The sequence below is a fragment of the Capra hircus genome, chromosome 16 (genome assembly GCF_001704415.2).
Source record: "Capra hircus breed San Clemente chromosome 16, ASM170441v1, whole genome shotgun sequence".
Classification (NCBI taxonomy): Eukaryota; Metazoa; Chordata; class Mammalia; order Artiodactyla; family Bovidae; genus Capra; species Capra hircus.
Window position 1 is genome coordinate 3,668,360 of NC_030823.1, and position 24,371 is coordinate 3,692,730.

General features: G+C 55.3%; 1 protein-coding gene across 2 annotated transcripts in view; it reads left to right on the forward strand.

Moving 5' to 3' along the window:
* Positions 1 to 24,371, forward strand: part of RASSF5 (Ras association domain family member 5) — a 75,109-nt gene that overhangs the window by 21,678 nt on the left and 29,060 nt on the right. Inside the window, exon 2 of one of the 2 annotated variants that reach the window (XM_018060091.1) lies at positions 5,248 to 5,369. In XM_018060091.1, the coding sequence (XP_017915580.1) occupies positions 5,248 to 5,369 (122 nt within the window). Of the gene's footprint in view, positions 1 to 5,247; positions 5,370 to 19,909; positions 20,360 to 24,371 lie in introns of those variants that run through there. The other variant, XM_018060092.1, reaches the window with a different exon arrangement.

Genomic DNA, 24,371 nt, shown 5'->3' on the forward strand with positions numbered 1-24,371 from the left:
CGTGGTAAAGAACCTGCCTGCCAATGCCGGAGGTGGAGTTCAGTCCCTGGGTCAGGAAGATCCCCTGGAGGAGGGCATGGCAACCCACTCCAGTGTTCTTGCCTGGAGAATCCATGGACAGAGGAGCCTGGCGGGTCACGAAGAGTCACGTGAGGATGCGTCCAGGCCTTTGTGTCAGGATGCAGTGGGTCTGGGGGGAGGTCAGTGACACTGATGCCAGGAACACATACGGGCTTCCGGGATGCGGATGCCGGGGCGTGACCGCTGGGGAGGCCGACTTGGGTTTTAGCCGCTTAATAAAAGTAGTTAATATTTATCGATCTCTTAGTTTGCGTCAGGTGCTATGATTTACATGATTACCTCATTTAATGCTCTCAGCAGCACTGTAAAGCAGGTACTTGCTCTAAGTCCACCCACTTTCCATTTCCCCATAGCACAGGACCAGTCCCAAGGAGAACAGGGGGAAGTGGTTAGTTTGTTCCGAGGCTGACCTTGTCCAGGAAGGCCTGGGGTACCCAGAGGACAGACACGGAGCTCCTGGACTCAGAGGCTGCTATGCTTCCCCGTGGGCCTCGGAAGTGGCTCTGATCACGGGGTGAGAAGCTGCTCTTTGCTGACCTGGGAGTGACTGCCAGGAGGCCTGTGGGCACGCTGTAACCAGGCTGAGTCCTGGGAGCCTGCCCACCCTCACCCCACATCCCGGCTCTGGCCAGGGGAGGGAGAGTGAAGCAGACCAGCTCCTTGCTGTCTTGAGATCTTGCTTACAAGCCCGGGGTGAAAGGGCCTGATGGGTTCCTTATCAACAGAATGCATCTGGTTGAGAAAAATTAGCCTCTTTGTAGGCCTGTGTGCCTGTGTGTGTGCGCATTTGGCAGCTGGGGTCAGGCAAGAACTAACTTTGGCAGCCCTGGGGACTAAAGGGAGGTTTGTAGCTTTTGCATCTTGGAAAACAATCTCCAAAATGTCCCAGGCAGAGTTCACCTCCTCCGGGCTAAAGTGGAAGAAAGATGCATCTTGGGACTCACTTGCCATGACCTCTGGACCTGACCCACTCGCTGGGAACAGTGCCTTTGGTGTGACCTTCAGGGACCCAGAGGAGCCAGACTGGTGGAGGTGCAGAGGCCCCGCCCTTGGCTCAGCTCTCCACCTCCTCCTTCCTCTGCCAGGCTGCGCTGACCCCTGGGGTCTGTGAGGAACCCCCTGTGTTTGAGACTGAGGGCTCTGGGTTCTTAATTCTGCCCAGGGTTTGTGTTCTGGGTTGAATTATATCCCCCACCCCTACAAACATGCTGAAATTCTCATCCCGGTGCGCCAGAATGTGAACTTGTTTGGAAACAAGGTAGTAGCAAGCGTGATTAGTCAGGAAGAGGTCTGCCTCAGAGGGTAAAGAATCTGCCTGTGGGAGACCTGGGTTCGATCCCTGGGTCAGGAAGACCTCCTGGAGGAGGGCATGGCAACCCACTCCAGTGTTGTTGCCTGGAGAATCCCCAAGGACAGAGGAGCCCAGTGGGCTACAGTCCATGGGATGGCACAGAGTCGGACACGACTGAGCAACCAAGCAGAGCACAGGAAGAGGCGGTGCTCCAGTAGGAGAGTCCCCTAGCCCAATATGACTGGTGTCTCGTGCAGGTGACCAGGTGCAGACACAGCCCACGGGGACAGCAGGCCCTTGGGACCTGTCCTGTGCTATGGGGAAACGGAAGGAGGCTGGACTCGGAGGTGGAGGCAGAGACTGCAGTCCTGCAGCTATAGGCCGAGGAACACCAGAGGTCTTGCCAGCACACTCCCAGAAGCCAGCAAGAGGCGAGGAAGGGTCCTCCTATAGTCTCCAGGAGGAGCGTGACCCTCCTGACAACTTGATTTCAGACTGCTAGCTTCCAGAACTGAGAGAGAATAAATTTCAGTTCTAGGCCACCTGGTGGGTGGTGCTTTGTTAGGGCAGCAAGGAATCCAGCACGGCCTGGGTCTGAGGGTGCCCCAGGAGCCCTTCCCCATCCGGACACACGGGCCCCTCCTTGGAGAAGGGCCCGTCTGGGGGTGCGCCAACATCTTTCCTTCTGTCTCAGGGGAAAGGTGGCCCGTGAGGGCCGAAGCGCTGGGCCCCGGTGGAACATGGCCCTGCCTTTGCAGCCTTGTGACTGTCCATACTCAGAGCCCCGGGGGCCTGCCGGCTGCTGGCTGTGCTGGTGGGGTCTGCTTCTGGTGCGCAGAAGGGCCTGAGGACTCTGACTTCATCTCTGCTGGCCTAAAAGCCCTGGGCTTAGCATTTCCAGGGGCCAGGAAATATCAAGACGTGCTTTGGTGGTTTTGCTCCGGTCTGTGATTCCACCGTCTGATGGGACAGACTCACTGGTGCTCGTGTGCTTTTTATAAAATTCTGAGCCACTCCTCCTGGACTCTTCTGTTCCCTGGCTCTGTCCAGCTCAGCATCAGACCCGTAAGAAAACAGTAAGTAAATCTCTGTCTGGTTTTGGTGCTCTTTTCAGAGCGCGTGTGCGTGTGTGTCAGTGAGAGACAGACAGGCACCGAGAGACTGCGGTGGACTCAGGGTGCCCGAGTTGGCAGGACACAGCTGAAAGAAGACACTGCAGGGCGGCGTCCTCTGTCCAGATGCTCTTGCCTTTGGGAGCCAGGGGCAGCCCTCCCTCGGGGCAGAGCTGGCGGGCTCCCACCGGCTGGCAGCCCCGGAGCATGCTTCACGCTCTGAGCCCACCGGGAGCTGCACAGATGTGTCCCGGGAGCGGGCCCGGAGCAAGGCTTCTCGGGGCTCCCTTATCGAAGCCCTGGCATTTTTGGGCACCGCAGGCAGCGGAGACTCAGCCTGCACACCCTCCCCGCTGCCTTCCACCCTGCCAGGGGTGAGGTCGTCCCCACACTGGGCAGGAATCCTCTGGGGGCCCAGGAATGCATGGGGGCGCTGGGAGGGGTATGGTGTGTGGCTCCGAGTGGGCCCCACACAGCCCCTGCACAGGCGAGACCGCTTCCCTGGAGGAGGGCCAGGAAGGCCTGGGTGGGCGGTGAAGGAGGAGGCATCGTGGTGGGCCTGGCTGCGGGGCTCCTGAGCGCCATCCCGGAGGGTGCTCGGGACTTCAGAGCGTGGAGTCAGAAGGCGCCAGAGTTCTGGAATCCCCAGGTGCTACGCTGTGGCATCAACAGCAGAAACTGTCCAAGGAGGGTGGTCCCTGCACTCATCTTTGGGGACGGAAGGGAAGGTGGTGGCTTGAAGAGAGTGGTGGTCTCACTCCGAACCCCGCCCCGCCCCCCGCCGAGAGCCTGGGGAGAAGAGGAGACCCACCTTCACCACCAGCCCCCGCAGAGCGCTTCACAGCTTTAAGATGACGTCCAAGGACTCCCCTGGCGGCCCAGCAGTTCGGAATCCTCCTTGCAATGCAGAGGACGTGGGTTCAACCCCCAGCTGGGGGACGAGGATCCCGCATCCCTGGGATGTGTGCCACAGCTACTGAAGCCGGCACGCCGTACCTGGAGAGCCTGCATGCCTCAACAAAACATCCCACAGGACGCGAGGAAGACCCTGAGCGCTGCACACTCCCGACACAACCCCACAAGTCATTAATAAGTTTTTTTTTAAAGAAGGCAGTCCCAATGTGCCGAGGTTCTGGAGCTTATTGAAAGGAAGGAGGCCGAGCCCTCATCAGTCAGAAGCTTTCCTCGTCCCCAGGTTACCCAGACAGGCCCAGGCTGCCATACCACCCCCCCACCACCCCCACCCCCCCACAGGCCCACATCACCATCGGGCAGCCTTCTCACGGACACTGTGGCCGCCTCCTTAGCCGGGCCTTCCAGCTGAGCTGCCGCACCTTCAGGACAGGTGACCCTGGCAGGCCCAGCAGGTTCTGTGAGAGGCAGCCTCAGATCGGGGCATTGCTCACCCTGGGGAACCAGCCTCAGATCGGGGCGCTGCCCGTCTCGGGGAGCCAGCCTCAGATTGGGGCACTGCTCACCCTGGGGAACCAGCCTCAGATCGGGGCATTGCTCACCCTGGGGAACCAGCCTTAGATCGGGGCGCTGCCCGTCTCGGGGAGCCAGCCTCAGATCGGGGCGCTGCCCGTCTGGGGGAGCCAGCCTCAGATCGGGGCATTGCTCACCCTGGGGAACCAGCCTCAGATCGGGGCGCTGCCCGTTTGGGGGAGCCAGCCTCAGATCGGGGCATTGCTCACCCTGGGGAACCAGCCTCAGATCGGGGCATTGCTCACCCTGGGGAGCCAGCCTCAGATCGGGGCGCTGCCCGTCTCGGGGAGCCAGCCTCAGATCGGGGCACTGCTTGTGGGCGTGTGCTCCCTTCCCTTGCTGCCGTCCTGTTTCGGTCCCATCCTCCATACACCCTCTCCCCTCACTGGTCCCAGCCTCGCTGCCTCCTGCCCTCTTCAGCTTCACCTCCCTTCTGCCGGGGAGGTTCCAGAGAGGCAGCTGTGGCCCGGCCAGTGAGCTGTGTGTCCCTGGGCACCTGGCTTTACCTCTCTGAGCCTCAGCGTCCCTATCTTGAAGGTATTCCCCTACGCCCTTCTCAACTCTGGGCGTTGAGTCTTACTTCCATAGACGTGCACACTGTTTAGGAAGTAAAGGTGAGGTTTCCCCCGAGGCACCTAGTTTGGGGTGCTGTCTTTAGGCTGTGTCAGCCGGGTTAGAGAAGCTGACACATTTCTAGATGGGGTAGGGACAGAGACAGGTGACATTGATTAAAACAATGGGATAACAGAAATTAGTAGCGTGTGCGCCAGCCTGAAGGGAGATGACCTAAGAGAAAGTCATCAAAGTCCCCCGGCCCCAGTTTCCATCTGTAAAGTGAAAGTGAAGTCGCTCAGTCGTGTCCGACTCTTTGTGACCCCATGGACTGTAGCCTACCAGGCTCCTCCCTCCATGGGATTCTCCAGGCAAGAGTACTGGAGTGGGTTGCCATTTCCTTCTCCAGGGGATCTTCCCGACCCAGGGATCGAACCCAGGTCTTCCGCATTCCAGGCAGATGCTTTAACCTCTGAGCCAGCAAGCAGCAGTAATAAGGGTTGCAGGGTCACACGCAACAGCAGAGGTGGGAGCAGTCTGGGAGCTGTAAAGCACCCCCTCACCTCCACGCGCACGGTGGCAGGGGGAGCCAGCGACACTCCCCCCGGGGGGTCTCCCTTCCGCTCGCCTCCGCTGCCCTCCTGAGCGCCCTTCCCTCTGGGAACCGCATGCTGCCCCCAGGGCGTTTCTCTGGCCACTAATCCCCCTGCCGTTCTCTCCCTCCAGACTGTAAATTCACCTGCCACCCGGAGTGCCGCAGCTTGATCCAGCTGGACTGCACTCGGCAGGACGGCGCCTCCCGGGACAGGCCGTCTCCAGAGAGCACCCTCGCCGTGACCTTCAGCCAGGTAGGCAGCACGGACCGCGGAGCTTGACCTCTGAGGGGTGTGGGCTCCCCTCACCCCCACGGCCTCTGGTGAGTGGGAGGTGCGCGGGTGTTCCACGTTTGCCGGATGTTCCACGTTTGCCGGATGTCAGGGTCCCGTTCCCACCGGATGTCGGGGGTCCCTTTCTCGCCAGATGAGGTCCACGGCACACACTCAGATTCTTCACCCAGTTCTGATGGGGCAGGGGGCAGGTGGCTACACCGCCAAAGCAATCCTCCACTGCACTGCGTGTCCTATGACTCAGCTCCATTCTGGCACTTTCTGCGCATGCCGCCCCCCCTCCCATGACCACTGCAGATACCGACCACAAGGCCGAGCTCTCACCCGTGCCCCTGACCCACTGGCTGCAGATCTAGGTTCCACAGCCCCCTCCTGAGGCCCAGTTGCTTTGCTACTGCCACTCACAGAACTGAGAGGCATTTTGGGCCCTCTAGATTACCAGTTTATTATAGAAGGATGTAAGGGGAACGTCCTGATGGAAGCGATGCGGACAGCAAGGTAGGCAGAAGGCACACAGAGCTTCCATGCCTTCTCCCAGCCCTGCTCTCTCCGCACCTCCCTGTGTTCACCCACCCAGCTCTCCAGCCCCATCCTTTCGGGGTTTTACACAGACAGGACTGATCAATTCCCTGGCCACTGGCAACCATCCTCCAGCCCCTCCCCACTCCCCAGAAGCCTCGGGGCTGGGAGGGAAACTTCCTGTCCTAACGCTTGGTAGGTTCTCATGATCCTTAGGTGGGGTCCAAAGTCACTTCATCAACATAGGAAACATCTTTCTTGCTCTGTACTTGGAAAGTTCCAAGGGTTTTCGGAGCTCTGTGCCAGAAACGGAGAGAGACCAAGGATATGCTTCTTGTGATAAATCGCAGGTGGCACACCCCTTGCCAAGGGGCTGGGGGCATGGAACAGGGTGGAAGGAGCAGGGAAGCCTGCTGGTCTTGAGAAGTGCCCTGTAGTCCACCCAGGCACAGAGCCTGCCTTGTCCTAGGGCTCCAGCCACGGGGTGCGGTATGGGTGGGGGTGGGAGTCCCAGGGAAAGCTCCTGAGGGTCCTCTGAAGCCTTGTAGCCCTGGGGTAGTGAGGGTGCTGGCGCTGAGGTGCTGGCAGGGCATTGTCCTGCCAGCCAGCCAGCCAGACCAGGCCAGCTCCAGAGGGACTGCACAAGTGTTTCCCTGTGTCAGAGGATCAGGAAGATGATGCCCAAAGCAGTTCTTGATTCTGGGCTTTGCCGAGGCACTTGAACCAGGATGTATTCGACCTTTGATGTCAAGCCTTTGGGAGGGAGACAGGAGAGCCTTGTTTTTAATTCCTGCATTGAACACACATTGATTTATCTGCTATGTGTCAAGCACTGGTAAGAGATCCTCAGAGAACTTACATTCTGGCAGGGGAGGCAAAATACAACCAAATAGTATATGCTGTGATACGAGTTTCAATAAAAGTATGAGCCAAGTGTTCTGAGTAGTACAGGGAAGTGCGGCTGTTTCTGTTGGGAGAAATCAGGGAATACTTCCCAGGGGAGGTGACATTTCCTCTAAGCCTTAGTGTATGAGTCGAAGATTGTTGGTCAAGGAAGTAAGGAGTGTCCCAGGACGTCATCTGTTTATTTATTTAACAAATATGTTTTGAATGTAGACCATGTGCCTAGCCCAGGAATGCTGGGAACTTAGTGATACAGTCAAGTAGGAGCAGCCCTTTAAATAAACCCCTGGTTTCTGAGGGGAAAGTCCTGGGTGCTGTGAGAGACAACACAGATGCTGAATGACTGGTTATTTCCTCAAGAGAATACGAGTGGGCCTGGGGAACTGGGGTCCAGTCCCAGGTCCCCAGACTCGCCGCCCACACGTGCTTTTTCCAGCCATGATGGACCTGCTCAACCATGTTCAGTCACTGGGTCCACCCATGGGTGCTACCAGCCTCCCTGCTGCTATTCCCCAGGCCTTTCCTCCCACTGGGAAAGCAGGACAGGAAGCAAATATGATGTGTATTTTTATTAAAATGATATGAAATCGGTTCTGAAAGCTGTGTCTCTGGGAGAAGCTTGCAGACACTGAGTCACCTGGCCTCCCCTCTCCACCGCTCCCATGCCCCATGGCCGGGGCTGAACTGAGACACCGGGAGCCCGAGCCGCAGGGCAGCCCGCCATCCACCCTGTGGCGGTGGGCCGGTGGGAGGTGTCGTCCCAGGCTCAGTCCCGGGCATCATGGACAGAGCTGTGGAGCTCTGCACTCAGCCCAAATCCCCCTAGAACAAGCTGCCAGCCCATGTGACATGGTGTCTTGGAAATTCACAGGGCATGAGGAGGTTGTCCTGCACACTATCCACAATCAGTGGCAATATAGAAATAACGTAAACACGTCAAGAAAGATGAACACACGTACTATGCGGCGCTGTACAGTCAAGACCATCTCATGCTGTCTGTACCGCTACCATTCATTGGATATCACGGCAAAGGCCCCGAGGATAACACCGTGTCTGTATTAACCTGGGATTATGGAGGACATTCTGAACAGTGAGAAAAGCTATGATTCATTGCCCAGTCTCTCTGCTGCTGCCTGTCTGAGGCTTCCTGGCATTGGAAGAAACCAGAACATTGATATGATGCATCAGTGTAGATCATCAAAGCATTTTTTCAGCAGGAAAACTGCCTGTCACCTTTTACCAGTAAAGCTGGTGGTAAAGAACCCGCCTGCAATGCGGGAGACCTGGATTCGATCCCTGGGTTGGGAAGATCCCCTGGAGAAAGGAAAGGCTACCTACTCACAGTATTCTGGCTTGGAGAGTTCCACAGACTGTATATTCCCTGGGGTCACAGATTCGGACACGACTGAGCGACTTTCTGGAGAAGGAAATGGCAACTCACTCCAGTACCTTTGCCTGGAAAATCCCATGGACTGGAGCGACTTTCACTTTTCAATTGCCACACAGGCATAGTGGGTGGTGCAGGCTGGCTGTATCACAGAAGATGATGGAAAGATACGCACTTTGCCTGAGAAATGCACTATTGATCGGATCACTGATGCAGGCCCTCAGCTCTCTGGATCACTAGACTACAGTGTGGTCCATAGCTTAGATGGGGCTTCCCAGGCGGTGCTGATGGTAAAGAACCTGCCTGCCAGTGCAGGGGACGTAAGAGATGTAGGTTTGATCCCTGGGTCAGGAAGATCCCCTGGAGGAGGGCACGGCCACCCATTCCATTATTCTTGCCTGGAGGATCCCACAGGTAGAAGAGCTTGGCGGGCTGTGGTCCACAGGGTCACACAGCGTTGGACACAACTGAAGCAACTTAGCATGCGCGCGCATTGTTCAAATAACAAAGCATTTATTTATCTGGATGCACCAGAGTCTGGTGACAGCAGAGTAGCAGTTCCTCCTCTTGGCCATGCTGTGATGACTCAGTGCAAGGGCGATTATTCTGAAACTCTCTAAGGCATTTGTTTCAATAGATGAGCATACTAATGAGAGCTTACAAATGTCCTTGAGATAGGCCTGTCCCTGGTTAAAAATGTGTGAAGTACTGCTGATTGGAAGTTGCCCATAAGAAAGGCCCCCTGGTGGCTCAGTGGTAAAGAATCCGCCTGCCAATGTAGGAGACATGGGCTTGATCCTTGATCCAGGAAGATTCCACATGCAGCGAAGCGACTACGCCGGTGCGCCACAGCTATGGAATAGCCTGTGCTCTGGAGCCCGTGCTCCACACGAGGGGAGCCCCGGCAACGAGAAGCAGTCCAACTAGAGAGTCGCCGCCGCTCGCCACACCAGAGAAAAGTTAGCGCAGCAGTGAAGACCCAGCATGGCCATAAGTAAATACATAAAAATTATTTTTTTAAAAAAAGAAGGGACAAGTAATACGTTTGGATCAACTTCATTCATCGTGGAGGAATGTCCCATTCCTAAACAGATTCCCGTAACTCATGTATTTGGTATGAGAAGAAAACTTTTGTACATCCTCCACATGCTTCAGAATTGGAGCTGTCTATACCGGAGTCTGCATGGAACCAGACCTCTCAGGAGGGCCGTCCCCCGTCCAGGGTAAGAAAAGGAAGGGAGACAAATCTGACCCCCAAGCCCTGGGGAATGATGCGGACTTTTGCGGAAGACTTTTTTTAGAAGGTGGAGGAGGGAAGTTACATAGCCCACCAGAGAGCAACGTCTCCTAAATATCTCATTTAGACTATTTCCCCCCACTTTCTTTTCCACTGGGAACTTCCAAGTCTGTCTTTCTGTTCTCCTTGAGCCTGCCCAGCCCACTACATCCTGGGTTCTACTCTGGGTCTCTGTTTCTCCCTCTGGAGCAACAGGTCTCAAATGGGGGTGGTTTTGCCCTCCCCTCTCCGCCGGGTCACGGGCAGTGACTGGAGACATTTTTAGCGGACACAGCTTGGAGGAGGCTACTAGCACCCAGTAGGCAGAGGCCTGGGATGCTGCTGAATGATTCCAGTTGTACAGGAAAGCGCCCCCTCCACTTCACCCCCCGCACAACAAAGAATCATCTAGACCCAATTGTGAACAGTGCAGTGTGAGAAACCCAAACTAAGCCTCACTTAGCCAACACTCTCAAGTGCGGGGTGGGGAGGGGGAGGGGAACAGGAAGCCCCAGAGCAGGGCCTGGAGTTTGCTGGATGCCTGTCTCATCCTCAGAATTTCAACAGTGAGCAGGTGTTTCCAAGTCTGAGTATTTGGGAGGAGAGTGACTCCCCTTCTGTTGGGGAGACGTGTCAACCTTGGAATTTTCTGGCAAGCTGAATCAGGGCTGTGTGTAGAGCAGAACCACCACAAAAATACAGAAGGAGCCAAGAGCCCCTCGTGGATGCCGAGCAGCCCCCATGGCAGCTAGCCTGGAGTGGGGTTTGCTCAGTGGGGTTTGCTCAGTGGGGTTTGCTCCAGGGCTGGCTGGGTTGGGCTGCAGTGTTTACCTTGGACAGGCCTGGCTGCATGCTTCAGCACAGCTGGGGCAGCACCTAGCCTTCTATCAATAAAACCTGGGCCCTGCTCCAGCCTCACTCGCCTTTTCTAAAAAGCCTGTTTGTGCTGATTTCCGCCTTGGCTCGATTTTCTGTTGCATACCAGGATGGAGCTTTGCCTTCACCTTGACCTCGTCACCTGGTCTGAGCTACCCAAATGTTCGAGTGCCATTTTCAGGGGGTGGGGTGGGGATTTTCAGGGGGTGGGGAGGGCCCTGATCGGAGCTCTGCCAGTTTGGAGGCACATGACTGTTAGGAGGTCTTGGCCTGGTGGCATTTCTCCGCTCTGCTGTTGAAGGAAAAGAAAAATCATTGATCTTCCTCCATCCAGAAGGAACCACTGTTCGTTAACATTTTTACATTTTCTTCCTGTACGTTCATACATTTTTCAAAACACAGTTGAGATCATCCTGTCGATAAGTGTTTGGCCTCAACCTTTGAAAAGCAGTAATCCCAAGGTTCAGGCTGTCTTCTCTCTGCCATGAGAGGTGGGGAGGGGGGAAGACGGGGCGGGTGTTTAGGGGGCGGGAACGGGCTTAAAGCCCCAGCTGCACTCAGAAGCCCTGTGGGTTGTGCACGTCTCTCCCAGGTGGAGAAACAGAGGAGGTGCGGCTGCGAGCTGCCCATGCCTTAGTCAGTCTCTCCTTGGAGATCGCCAAGGTCTGGCATGACTGGCTTTTCTCTTGGGCACCCTTTGCTGACCAAGCAAATCCCTTCAAGTCCGCCCAGGTCTCCTCTTCAGTTTAAGGCTATTTCCTAGAGGACGTGGTTGCCATCAGCTGAAGATCACAATACGTTGCCAAAACTGCTGCAGTTCCCTTATTTGGGGGCATGCCCCAAAGACTTTACCCTTCAGGTGGTGCGAAAGTTGCTCTTACCCCGTCACCCGTGATGAAAGAATCCCGGGGACTCCCCAGTGCCCTCCGGACGAAATGAGACCTCTGCTGGTCTGGCTTGGTCCTTTCTGTGCCTACCCGAGAGCGGAAGCCCTTGCCCACAGCTGTGGATTCTTACCAGGACCTGCTGCTGCCCAGAGGGACGTGGCAGCTCTGTGCCCGGCCTTTGGTGCCCCTTTCCTCAGCACGTGGAAGGCACGGGCGACAAGACAAACACAGCGCCACTCTCCCTCCCGCTCAGCTCTCTTGCGGCCGGCGATGGGATCTCCTGTCCATAGGGCCCAGATTCCCCCCTCCTGGTGGCACCCCAGAACCCAGCAGCAGGCTTCAGAAATGAGGCTCTTGGCCCCGGTCTGCAAGTCCAGCCCCGCCTGCTGCAGTTCCCAGACCTCCCGAGGCACTTTCCACACTGAGGACTCTGGCCATGTCAATAGTCCACCGGTGCTACTGTTGACTTAATATTCCTCTTCAAATAGATTTCTTTTATTAAACTTAAACTTATGTTAGAGGACAAAGTTTCAGTCCTTGAATCACCATTGATGTACTTAGGATTTTTTTTCCTGATACACATAATTAATATTTAATCTCTAAAATTAAAAAAGCAGTATGCCTAAGGACTGTCTCAGATTCCTTCCACAGGTAATGACAGAGCCAGGCATTGCTTTAAAGTCCTTTCTGGTGCCCTCAGTGGGCAGCAGAGACTGCTCTCCCCAAATACCAGCGCACTGGGTCCAGCCACTGCCTCCTGGGCACTGTGATCAGTGGAGAGAACTGTAGGGGTACCAGGATGGAAATTCCAGCCACTGGTACCAAGACCCATGTGGTTTTCCAAAGGAGGGATGGGTCTGCATGTGCTGACAAGGGATAGTGCCGACAGAGACAAGCCACTCAGTGGTACATATAAGACAATCCATTTGTACCTTGTACATGTGTGTGTGTGTAAATGTGTGTGAGAGTGAGGGCCTGCAGGGCACCCAGCCAACGGCTGGAAGATATTTCACCTTGAGGGGGGTGGGGGGTGACTGGGGTAGAGTGAGAGAACCCTTGACTTTTGCTCTTTGCTTCGGGGCTATTTGAATAAGCCGATGCTGTCCAGATGGTTCTAGTGTAATATTTCTAAAAGGTAATACCTATTTTCTTAAAAGAAAGACTCTTGGCCTGGATGACAGGAGAGCCCGGTTCTAATTCAGACTGTGCAGATGACACTGTGGACGTGTGACGGGCACAAGCCTCTTAGCTTCCCTGAGCCTCAGGTTTCTCCTCTGAGCAATGGTGGTTCTGTGGCTGCAGCGAGATGTAGGCGAAAGCATCTTGGTATCACCAGGTAACATTCCAAGGCCGTCTCTGGTGCCTTCAACAGCCTTAATGGATTTTTTTTTTTTTTTAATCATGTCGCCCTGTGATGGAAGCCCCTGGCAGCTTCCTATTACCCTCAAAGTCAGTCTGAATCTGGATTAGCATACAAAACCCTTCACAGTCTGGTTCTGCCTACTCTCCACAATACCAGAAAGATGCATTCTTCTCCTGGACATAAACCCAGGACACTATGGTTTTGTGGTTTGCTGGGCACTCTCGCTACAAGACACGATTATCCCCTTCTTTGCAGCCTCTTATTGCTCTGCTCTGTTGATAAAAGGACTCAGGACCCTGTCTGCCTTCACCAAGGGACGGGGGCTGGCCGGCTGGCCTTTCAGCCCTCCCGGTCGGGCCGCCTAGACTTTCTCCGTGTGTCCCCCGCCTTCTCCCCGCAGCCCCTCGCGGTCTTCCCCTCGCAGGGCGCCCGCTGCAATCGCCTCCCGCGGCCCCCGCAGCCTCGGAGCGGTGACCCAGCTGGTCAGGAGAGCCGGGTTTCCTGCCTCCCGGCCCTGTCCTGTCTCTGCGGCCGCACCTCCGTTTCCTTGCCCTGCCCCTGCCGAGGGCTCGCTTCTCCGAACCCTTCAGGAGGATGCCCCAGCCCCCCAGCCCCGCGCCACAGGCCGAACCCAGAGCCGCCACACGGGGGAGCCACGGAGCCGGAAGGGAAGACCCGCGGGGACCGAGTCTGCCTCTGCAGAGGCTGGGGCTCCCTGAGGAGCACTCCCGATAGATGCGTGTGCGCCTCTCCAGGGATTCTGGCCCTGGGTCTCCTCTGAAATGCTCTAAAGGCTTATCAGGCTGAACTGTGATACCAACGTTAGCTAACGTTTGTTGAGGCACACCACGTGCTCTGCTTCTTTTATCAATTATTGAGAGAGGGGTGTTGAACTCTCCAACTCTAATTGTAGATTTGGCCACGTCTCCTTTCAATCCTATCTTGTACTTTGAAGCTACATTATTCAGTGCGTAAACACTGAACATTATTACAGTCTCTGGATTAATCGACCCTTTTCATTATGAAATAAATTTATCTTTGGCAATATTCTTTGTTCTGAAATCGACTTTCTCTAACGTTGATGTAGCCACTGCGGCGTTCTTTTGATTACCATTAGCATGTTATTTCTTTATCCATCCTTTTATTTTAGGCTATCTGTGCCTTTATATTTAAAGGTCATGTCTTACAGAAAGCAAGTAGTGGAATCTTGTTTTTCTTAATCCAATTGGATCATCTCTGCTCTTTGAGTTATTTAGTTCATTTGCATTTAATGTGGTTATTGATATAATTAGATTTGAAGTCTATCTTCTTGCTGTTTGTTTTCTATTAGGCTTATTCTTTGTTTCCTTTTCTTCCTTCTTTTGGATTAATCGAATACATTTTACAATTCTATTTTATCTCATTTGTTGCCAGCCCATCCACAGGTGCCAAAAGGAGGGGCCAGTCTCCAGCCACCCCCCACCACAGATTTCCCTCCACGCTCTAGAAACCAGAAGTGCTGGCCAAAGTTGTCAGTGATTCCGCTCCACTCAACAGCTGCTCTAACAGGAGCCGCCCTAAGGCCTGTCTGGCAGCCCAGGGGAGCTCAGTTCTGATCAGACAATGGGAATGGCTTCCCAACCAGGAGGCTCTTGATACCCTGGTGCCAAGCAGAGCCAGGGTTCTAGCCCTTGCTTCTCTTGAAATGCTTAAGCACTGGAGATGTATCTCTGTGCCCCTCACAGCCCCACTTACTCCTCCCAGCCTAGAACCAGTAGGTGCCTGAGATGACCTCTGGCTGGGCCAGCTTGTCCTGAGGCCCTAAGGAGGCAACAAGCCTCTCTCTCTCTACATGCAGTAGTGCAAGGGTTGTTCACACATCTCACATCCGTGACCACATTGCCCTGGCTCCTGAAGGACTGAAGCGATAGCGCGAGGGATGGGATTGTTGGTCAGAAGCATCTTTTATGATTCTCTAGTTCCCCTAAAGGAGGGCAGCTAGAAGGCCAACTCCCCAGGCCTGCCGCAGACCCAGCAACAGCCCTCCAGGGCCTCCGCGTCTTAGTCTGGGCTGATCTAACTGCCTTTGGTGTGTGTGTCACGGCCTTAGCGAAGCTGGCAGCCTGACAACCCAGCAAGCGAAGCGTGGAGAGGGCTAGGAGCCCCAGAAAACTGCCTCTGCTGTGAGTCAGCCGCGTACCTCTCACAACAGGAAGTCATCCGGGGGAAGCTGAGCTCTGTGGTGTGCTCACAGTCTAATGCTGTCAGAAGCTGCTCTCGGGACACGGGGTGGCAGTAAGGTTCACCCCAGAGAGGGCATCTGAGAAAGGCTGCTTCCGAGAGGCGCTGGGAAGGTGGGGCAGGTGTGGCCGTGGGTGGGGAGTGTGCGTCAGGAAGCCAGTGGAGGCAGGAGCGCTCTGAACGCAGAGGAGACCGAGAGCAAGGCCACGCGCGGGGTGGGCGGCTGCCGGGAGCGTGAGGCGAGCGTGTGTGCCTGCAAGGAGGGCTGCCTGAGTGTGGCTGGCGGTGGGCATGGCCTGTAGGCCGGGCACGTGCTGTGAAGGGCCTTGAAGGACCTGCTCTGGAGCTGAGGATATTGTTGTAGGCACTGGGGCGTCACTGGAGGCAGGACAGCTGTGGTGAAAAATTGTCAGACACTGAGGCTCTGGGTTTGAAATCTGATCCCACTATTTATTTGCTCTTCGGTTTGGGGCAAATCAGCCATCCTGAGTCTCATTTTACTCATCTGTAAAATACGTTCTTACAGGGTTGTGACAATATACAGCCTTGATGTACTCCTTTCTCAATTCTGAACCAGTCCATTGTTCCACGTCTGGGGGATTAAGTGCAAGAATGAAGTATATGAGAGCTCGGTAGCTCCAATATGACATCTTATTTTGTGTTGTTCAGACTGGCTGTTAGGAGAAAGCAAGGACTATGTGTTCTTCAGAACACCCAGTCTGGTGCCTGCCATGTAGAAAGTGCTCAGGAATTATTTGTTGAATAAATGAATAAGCTTGATACTAAGTCTTGATCCTCAGTACATATTCAATAATTATTAGTTGACATCTGAATGGGAAGATTTTATGATGAAATAACCCTGATCAGATCTCGGTCTAGATGGGTAACTTTGGCAACAAGACAGTGGGGAGTTTGGAGGAGTCAGGATGGGAACGAAGGACATTATTGGAAGGCTTTGCAATAATCTGTGTTGATGGAATCCATCAAGATAGGAAATTCTAAAGTAGGGGGAGCAGGGGGAGGCTGAGGCCCCGAATAATCACCTCCGTTTGGACCTGTTGAGAGTGAGGCCGTAGTGGGGAGGGCTGGGTACCTGGTGAAGCATCCATCTGGAGTACCTGGGGGAGAGGGCATCATGAGACAGGTCAAGTGTGGTTGATGCCATTGGCCTAGACGCAGCTCCCAGGGACAATGCGAGCACAGAGGGGGTGGAGGAAACAGTCAGTGAACTGTGGAAAACCCCAGTGAGCCAAAGGGAAGACAGGGTCATAGGCAGACTGAGAAAGCAGCTCCTGACTTATCTGTGACAGACGCCAGTGTCAGGCAGGATGACTGTGCGCAGAGCGGTCGGGGGATAGGTTCTGATGCTCTGCCTGTACACAGTCAAGGGCCTGGGTCTGGAGTCAGACCAGCTGGGCTGATTTGGCTCCTCCGGAACTAGCATGTCTGACTGTGTGCAGGTCACTCGACCTGCCAGAACCTCCTCTTCCACTCTGTAAAGTGGAGATATTGAACTGTAGCCTCCTCCCCCGTTTGCTGTAGGGATTAAATGAAACGAAGCACATAAAGTTACTAGGAAGACAGCGTCCACGCAAGGCGGCTAATGATCGCTCCAAATGGTTTCTGGGGTGGGTTGGCACCTCACCCGATTTTCGGCCTCTGAATATGTTTGTCGTTCATGAGGCCCCAAACCTGATCTCTGGACCCCTCCATGGATCCTGGATGAGGAGACCTGAGGTCCAAAGTTGCTGAAGCTCCCACAGCAAGCTAGAGCTGGAGCTGGGCCTGGAATACCAGCCCCCTGGCTTCCATTCTTGTACCACAGCTTTCCTGGAACACAGACCCACAGGGTGGATTTGACAAGGGATCTGGCCACGTGTCAGGATGGCATTTGAGAGAGGAAGAAAGTTTCCAATGATGTCTTTCATTATCTGACGCTCTGAGACAGGGAAGTCACCCATCCACCACTTCAGTGGGGCTTTCTGAATCCACCCTGCCCACCCCACCCCCCAATAGCGACGCCATCATTGCTCTGGGGCTCTGGATGCTGCAGCTTCAGGGCCAGACTCCTCTTCCTGGGACCAGGGACAGGAACAGCCAGTTCCTACCCTTCGCACGTTCACTTCCAGAAGCATGAAGCGCTGTTGCCTAAGCTCTTCCGGCTGCCTTCTCCCCTCCCCCTGGCCACGTTATCACCATCGTTGATTATTCATGGGGAAGAGGTGTAGCCAGGGTCACTGGACACTGAAAGGAACCCGGTCTTCCTCCCTTTGGGATTATGGAGCTTCAGTCTGGATTTTTCCTCCTGGAGGCTGGCCAACCTGTTGTATCACATGTGATCTTTGCTGGCTTCAGAAGAGTCCCAGGGTCCTCGCCAGCACCATTTCTGCTTTGCTTGGCTTCCTTCCAAGCCTGGACTCATTGACAGGTGGAGTAGGGTAGATATACAGACACTAACTAGGCTTTGAGAATATCTCATGAGCTATGATGGAACACATCGCTTCCCTCAGTTTCCTCATCTGTGAAATGGGAGTAAAACCTGCTATCAGGGTTGCAGAGCAACCCAAGTGATGAGGTGAAGGGACTTTGAAAAGCCCTATTCAGATGTCACTTTTCATAATATTTGAACTGGCAGGGAGCAGCACCCTGAAAGAACACGGTGTCACTCAGGCCTTTTCCTAAGTGGATCTGGCATCTAGTGTGCCGCTCACAAGCAGAGACTCACGCTGACTCCTGGGGTACTTTGGCTTGTGGTTCAAAAAGCCCGTTGTCCGCTGTATTTTAAGATTGTACGTTTTGAATGTGTAGGGCTGCGTTTGCTCTGCAGAGGTCAGTGTGTACTCCAAGGTCCAGGGTGGCCCGAGAATCTGGGGCCTGTTTTTCCCTTAAGTATTGAATTCCCACTGAGCAAGGAGGTTCCTTGTATAAGGAAACGTGTGTTCTTTCAGTGGCCAGACAAAGCAGGCAGGCTCTTGCTGATGCCCAGGGGTCATGCAGAGCCCCCTCCCTGCAGGATTCATCATCCTGACATTGGCCTTTGAGGTGCTGGTGAGGCCAAAATCAGCTTCCTTTCCCTGGACCATAGTCTCGGGGGCAAACTCCCCTACTCCCAACAAAGTGAAAGTGAAAGTCACTCAGTTGTGTGTGCTCTGTCACTGCGTGGACTATACCGTCCGTGGAATTCTCCAGGCCAGAATACTGGAGTGGGTCCCCCTTCTCCAGGGGATCTTCCTAACCCAGGGATCAAACCCAGGTCTCCTGCACTGCAGGTGGATTCTTTACCAGCTGAGCCACCAGGGAAGCCCAAGAATACTGGAGTGGGTAGTATATCCCTTCTCCAGCGTTATCTTCCCAACCCAAGAACTGAACTGGGGTCTCCTGCATTGCAGGCAGATTCTTCTACCAACTGAGTTATCAGGGAAGCCTTGCCCAACAAAACAGTCTTTGAAATACTCATTTGAAGAGCAGATTGTTCCAAAACCTACTTTCAACCCCACTAACGTGAATTCTTCCCTGAAAACACCTGGAAGCTCACCCCAGCGCCCCTCCCCACCTGGTTACTTCCACTTGTTACTTCCACTTACTCCCGGCCGGGGAGGCAGCTACTGGTAGTGACCATCCCTGGAGTTGGGCAGGTCAGCGGGCCGCGGTGCGGGCTCTCAGCTAGCTCATGTTCGTGCCTGCCAGGCATTCGCGGGCTTCTAGAAAAAAGACTGTGTGGGAGGATGGAGCCAAATTGGGCTGCAGTTGAAACCATCCTGAGCACTGACGGATTTGACTAAGATGGGGGAGGAAGAGGGCTCCTCGCAAAAGTAGCCAGAGCTTAAAATGGAGCTGGCAGCTTGCAGTCTGGGGGCTGAGTCTAGCCCCTTACCCAGCTTGTGCCCCAAGACTGGATGCTTTTTGGAACTACAGGAGACACAGACTTGGAGAAAGTCCTGATAACCCCTCTCAGCCACTCTCTGGGCGTTTCCAGTGTCCCCAGGCCATCAGACTCCAGGAGCACGGTGCCCCTGGCATTGCTCGGCTCTGAAGGCTTGTTTTCTGTTCCCGAGATTCCGAGCCCCTCTCTGCTGAGAGACGGCAGCACGCTGACAGGCCCTAGGACTGCAAGGACCCGGGTCTGAGTCCCAGCAAACTGGTCCTACCAATGTGACTCTGAGCTTCAGTTTCCTCACCCGTGAAAAGGGAATAATAATCTCTATCCCGAGGCTGTTGGGAAGTGACAGACTGCAGGTACATCACTGCAGGCACACGGAGTAACTACTGTAGATGAAGGATTTGAAGGATTCGGCCCCAGTCGAGGAAGGCGTCCCTTCATCCAGTTCTAATGGAGAAATGTAACTGAGCCGTCCTTGATGAGATGACATCTGGCAAAGACCCCTCTTTGCCAGACCCGGCGCCCCTCCCCGCCGGGAATTAAACGCACTGATAACCTGGGTGGTGTCTGCAGGCGCCTTTAGAAACCTGAGGCTTCCTGGGGCAAGTTCCTGGGGTGGGTGGAAGGGCCTGCTTACTCTGCAGATTGCTGTAACTTTGCATCTGATTTGCATACGCTTCGGGGTGGGGGGGGGGGGGCTGCAGTTTCTTCTGGCATTTCCGAGTTAAAATATTGCTGCTTCTCCAGGCAGACCAGATATTGATTTTCTTCTTCAGTCACTTCTCTAACCACTCCGAGGGGCCTGGCTCCTTCACCCAGGGAATGGGGAATGAGAGGGTGGGGGAGGCAGAGGATGGGGGGAAGGGAGGCGCGAAGGTGTGGGCCTTCGAGCTCCTGCCGTCCTGGGGGAGGAGAAGGAGCTGCCAGCAGGAGGATGGAGACAGCAGAGAGGGCATTTTCTCCCTCGGGTCCGTCCCCGTGCATTCCCGCCCGGCATCCCTGCTCTGACTCTGGCGATGCCCCGGGTCCACTTGCCGGTGGTCCAGCGGCAGGGTAGGGACGCGCAGGCCTGGGGCGGGAGGACCCGGAGGGGCGTGGCGACCGCCGGGGCCTGGAGGAACCTTGCGAGAGGAAGTGGCTTCTGAACCCCTCTGGCAGTGGAGGGGCAGGAGCGGCGCGGAGGCGGGGGCCGGGCCGAGAAGGGCTCGGCGCGGGGTGGAGCGGGGCGCCGGCGCGCAGGGCGCGAAGGGGCAGATGCCCAGTGAGTTGCAGAGGGAGGTGCGCCGCGCGGTGTCCGGGTCTGACCGCCTCCGGGGGACAGGTTACCCTGCCGCCTGAGCCCCTCGGGCTCCAGTGTGAAAGGCGAGGCGCCGGGTCCGCCCGGCCGAGTAACGGACTCGCTGCCCGGCGGGGCTGGAAGCTTGCGCCGCGGCCGCCTGGGGAAGGGTCCCCGCCTCGCTGCCCCTCACCCGAGCCCCCAGCAGATGCGCTCTCTGCCTCCGGCCGGGGCTCCGGGCTAGATGACGGTGGACAGCAGCATGAGCAGTGGGTACTGTAGCCTGGAGGAGGAACTGGAGGACTGCTTCTTCACCGCCAAGACCACCTTCTTCAGGAGTGTGCAGAGCAAACGTCCTTCGAAGGTAAATGTAATGATGTAAATGTAAAGAGCCTTTCATTGCGGGGAAGCAAGCTCTGTGGTCTAGAAGGGAAACCTGGCTCCTGGCTGACAGGCTGTCAACGTCTTACCGGAGTGGGTGGGCAGTTGCCCTGCGGGCCCCCTTGAACTTGTTGACGGAGCAAACCCCGGGTTGGATCTGGAGCCCTTTGGGGACCACAGGCAAGACTGGTCTTTTTTGCTTTTTTAATGTTCTTTTCAGCATTTCCTGTCCCCGGACCTTTTCAAAATGGCTCTCTAGGATTTGGGGACAGCGCTCACCTGTGCCTGGGAGGGTGACCTTCCCCCAAATCGGAGCTCTGAAGCTCCAGGTGGCAAGTAGATGGCTCCCTGTCACTCATTAAGGACAGCATTGCTAGGCTGAGACTTCCGTATTGCAGATGGCCAGAAACCGTCTTAAAACACAGCCCAGCAACTTTGCAGAAGTCCAGGGTGTTTCTAGAAGCAAACTAAAACTTCTCTCCTAGATCACTGTGCCGCTACCATGTTGACTTCCTGAGCTAGCTAGGGTAACCTAACGGGGTTTGTGTGTGTCCCCTAACGCGGCTGTGTATGCTGGACACCCAGCTCACCTGAGTCCCCTGGCGGCACTCTCCCAGTTGCAGCCATGTGTCTGCTACATGGCAGTGGCGGCAGAGCTCTGTTTATTTATTTGTTTTGTTATTTAGATGAGAGGGCTCCAAGCCAGGCCCTTGCCTAAATGGGCCTGTTTGTAGACAGAGTGAGCGGTTACATTTTACAGGTGTATGCAGGCTCATAATTAATTCAGCAGCCCTACATGAGTCAAATTAGCTAAAAACTTCCCCAGGCCTGACTCTGGGGCCTCCGTAGTTAATAATTCATCTTGCCTGTAGGCCCCACATTTGCTGGGTTCTGCCCATCAAACAAATGCACTGTGAGAAGACACCCAAGAATCAGCAGAGGAGTTTTGATTTTAGTGTTCAAAGAATCAACTAGAACAGGCCTGTGTCTGGGTACCCGCTTAAGAAACTGGGGCAGGGGGTAAAGAGGGCTCATGCGGAAACCATGGCTGCTAAGGGAGGGTGTCCAGCTCTCTCCTGGGATTCCTGCCTCAATGTGTATACCCCCTTCTACCCTCACCGCCACCCATATACATATTTATTTAAGGGCACTCCAGCTGTGTAGGGTCTTTATTTAGGCCAGCGGATCTCAGCCTTAGCTGTACCCTGGAACTGCGTACTGAGCTTTAGAAAATATGGGTTCTTGGGCCCCACAGCTCGGGAGTCTGATTTCGTTGGTCTGGGGTGAAGCCTGGGCATCAAGATTTTGAAAAGCTCGCCTGTTACTTCTGAGATGCAGCTGAGGCTGTGAACCATTGCCCTAGAGGGTTTTGTTGCTGCCGGGTAGGAAATGGTTCCTGTTTTTAGAACAGAGTTTCGCTGCTGCACTTGCTGCCAGCCAGGCTGTAAGCCCTTGGCCCTAGAGGGCGGGCTTTCTGTGCGATTGGGTAGAGGAAGGGGCACTGCAGAGCTGAGGCTCCTTTCACACGGCAAATAAAAAGGTATGTGTCTCTGGTGATTCTTGGGAGAAATAGAGATATTTTACAATAAAATATGCAGGGGCTTCCCTGGTGGCTCAGATGGTAAAGCATCTGCCTACAATGCCGGAGACCGAGGTTCAATCTCTGGGTTGGAAAGATCCTCTGGAGAAGGAAATGGCAACCTACTCCATTATTCTTGCCTGGAGAATTCCTTGGACAGAAGAGCCTGGCGGGCTACAGTCCACGGGGCCACAAAGAGTCGGACGTGACTGAGCGACTAACACTTTCACTTTTTTTCATGCTGGCATGGGGGGGGCAACTTGTTTTTTGGCCCAAATAGCCTTCTCTCTCATTCTCCCCCAAAACCCTTCCCAGGGATCACTCTTGAAAACACACCTTCGGCTCTGCACCCACGTCACATCTCTCTTTGCAACCACAGTAACTCCAGCTTTGTCTGGTTCCTGAACCCATTGCGTGGCATGAGGTCTCTGCACAGCCCCCTCGTTTTCCCAAGTCTGTAAGCCTCGGAGGGCGGGAATCCCTTCTGAGAAATGGATTCTATTGAACCCCACACGGGGTGATAAGGATAATGCCTCAAAGAGAGAGAGGTGGACACGGCCCCTCTCGTCCCTGGGCTCTGCCCAGCTACAGGGTGCACGGAGTCTTGACTGAGATTCAGAACTGCTGTTGGAGACATCTTCCTCAGCACCAGCCTTGCCGTCTGAACAGCCGTCTCCACGGAGGCAGGGGCGCAGGGCCCCCTCTCGTGGGGGAGCAGGCCCTGGGTGGCCCCACCGGCTGTGCAGGGGTGCATGTGGCTGGCGCAGGAACCGGGACGCTTCATCCACAGATCTCAGTCTCCTACCTTATGTGCTTTTCCACCTTTAGAAACACTTCAGATCTCTCTTCCCCTGGGAGCCACTTTTAGAAACGGTTTCCAAGAGATCGGCCTTATCCTGGCCCCATTCTGACTCCTATCATTGCTTTTTTCCCTACCCAGTCTGAGCTCCCAGGAGAATTTCTCCTTCCTGTCTCCAAGGAAAGGCGTTTATGTGTTTCCCGGTCGCCGAGAGACTGAGGCCCCATTGGGGAAAGGCCCGAGCTGGCGTCTATAAATAGCCTTGTCAGAGCAACCTGTATCTGCCAGTCGGTCGTGTGCCTGGCTGGAGCAGAGCCGTGGAGGGAAGCCTCCCACTGTCCTGGAGCCTTGGCTGGCCCAGCCTCCAGGGAGCTCCTGAGACCTCTGTCCAGCCCTTTCGGTGGGGTGCAGGAGCATGGGGGAGAGAGGGGCCATGCGCAGCCAGGAGGCCCCGAAGGTGCAGTGGCAGAGGAAGTGGGGCCAGGCCCTGGGCCGGCTGGTTCCCTCCATTCAGAAGGCAGCAGCTCCCGGGGCCCCAGGCCTCCCCTGAGGCAGCCACGGAGCCCCAGTCTTCAGCCTTTGTTTCGGGTGCCCTGCAGGCACTTCTCCCTTGGCTGCTGGGCCCGATTAGGTCATTTACCCTGGATCGTGTCTCCAAATGGGGCCCCCGGTGGCTTGGGGAACCCCGACCCGAGTACTCAGAAGTACAGACCAAGCAGCTCTCTGGAAGGCGTCCATACGGTCCCCCGGTTCAAGACCTTGGTGTTGGGGTGGGGGTCATTCAAGGCCACACAGCAAGTTCCTGACGGACCCTCAGGGTTGGAACCTGTATCTCTCGTCTCCCAGCCCAGAGTTTCTCTGCTCCAGGCCCACAGAAGGCAGGGTTTGGTGATTTGTGGGCCTGGTGCCTGGGATCTCTGACCACTCCTGCCAGCTGCCCCTGTCTTCCTGTCTGGGATCTGACCCTAGCAGGGAGGCCGGCTCCCACTCCCCGCAGTACCCCAGATGCCTGCAGGGGGGGCGGCAGTTTCAGGCTCTGACCTCTGAGCAGGGACACGGACACCCCAGGTTTTCTCTGCATGTTCCGCAGGCTCTAGGACCCCAGGCACCAACCAGACCTTTAGGGTGGAGGCTCCGGGGACACAGAAAGCCTCCTGCTTGCAGACTGTCTGAGCTGGAAGGACCCAAGTCTAGCATCTGTTTACAGATGGAAAGGCTGAAGCCAGGAGGCACGAAGCTGTCACCAGACCAGACGTCTGGCTGGGTGGGGTCTCTTGGACACCCTGTCAGGAGCTCTTCTGGGTCTTCATCACTCAGTGGGTGACAGGGACAGCCCTTGTCCTCTCAGGACCTTCTTCACAGTGGAAGAAGCCAAACAGCCTCAGGCTAGGAAAGGGGCACGGGGTCCTTCCACCCCTCCATTCCTCAGGCACAGTGTGGCCCAGGAACGTTCATTCTGCTCTTGGTATTAACAGGGGTCCCTGTCATCAGTCCCAGAACCTTCCAAGTTCTTCACACCTGTCCTAGGTACTGCTTGCTGTATCTTTGACGTGCGTGTTTTCTTTGTGGACACGGAGGCAGAAGGTTGGGCTCTACCTGTGGTTAAATATTATACTT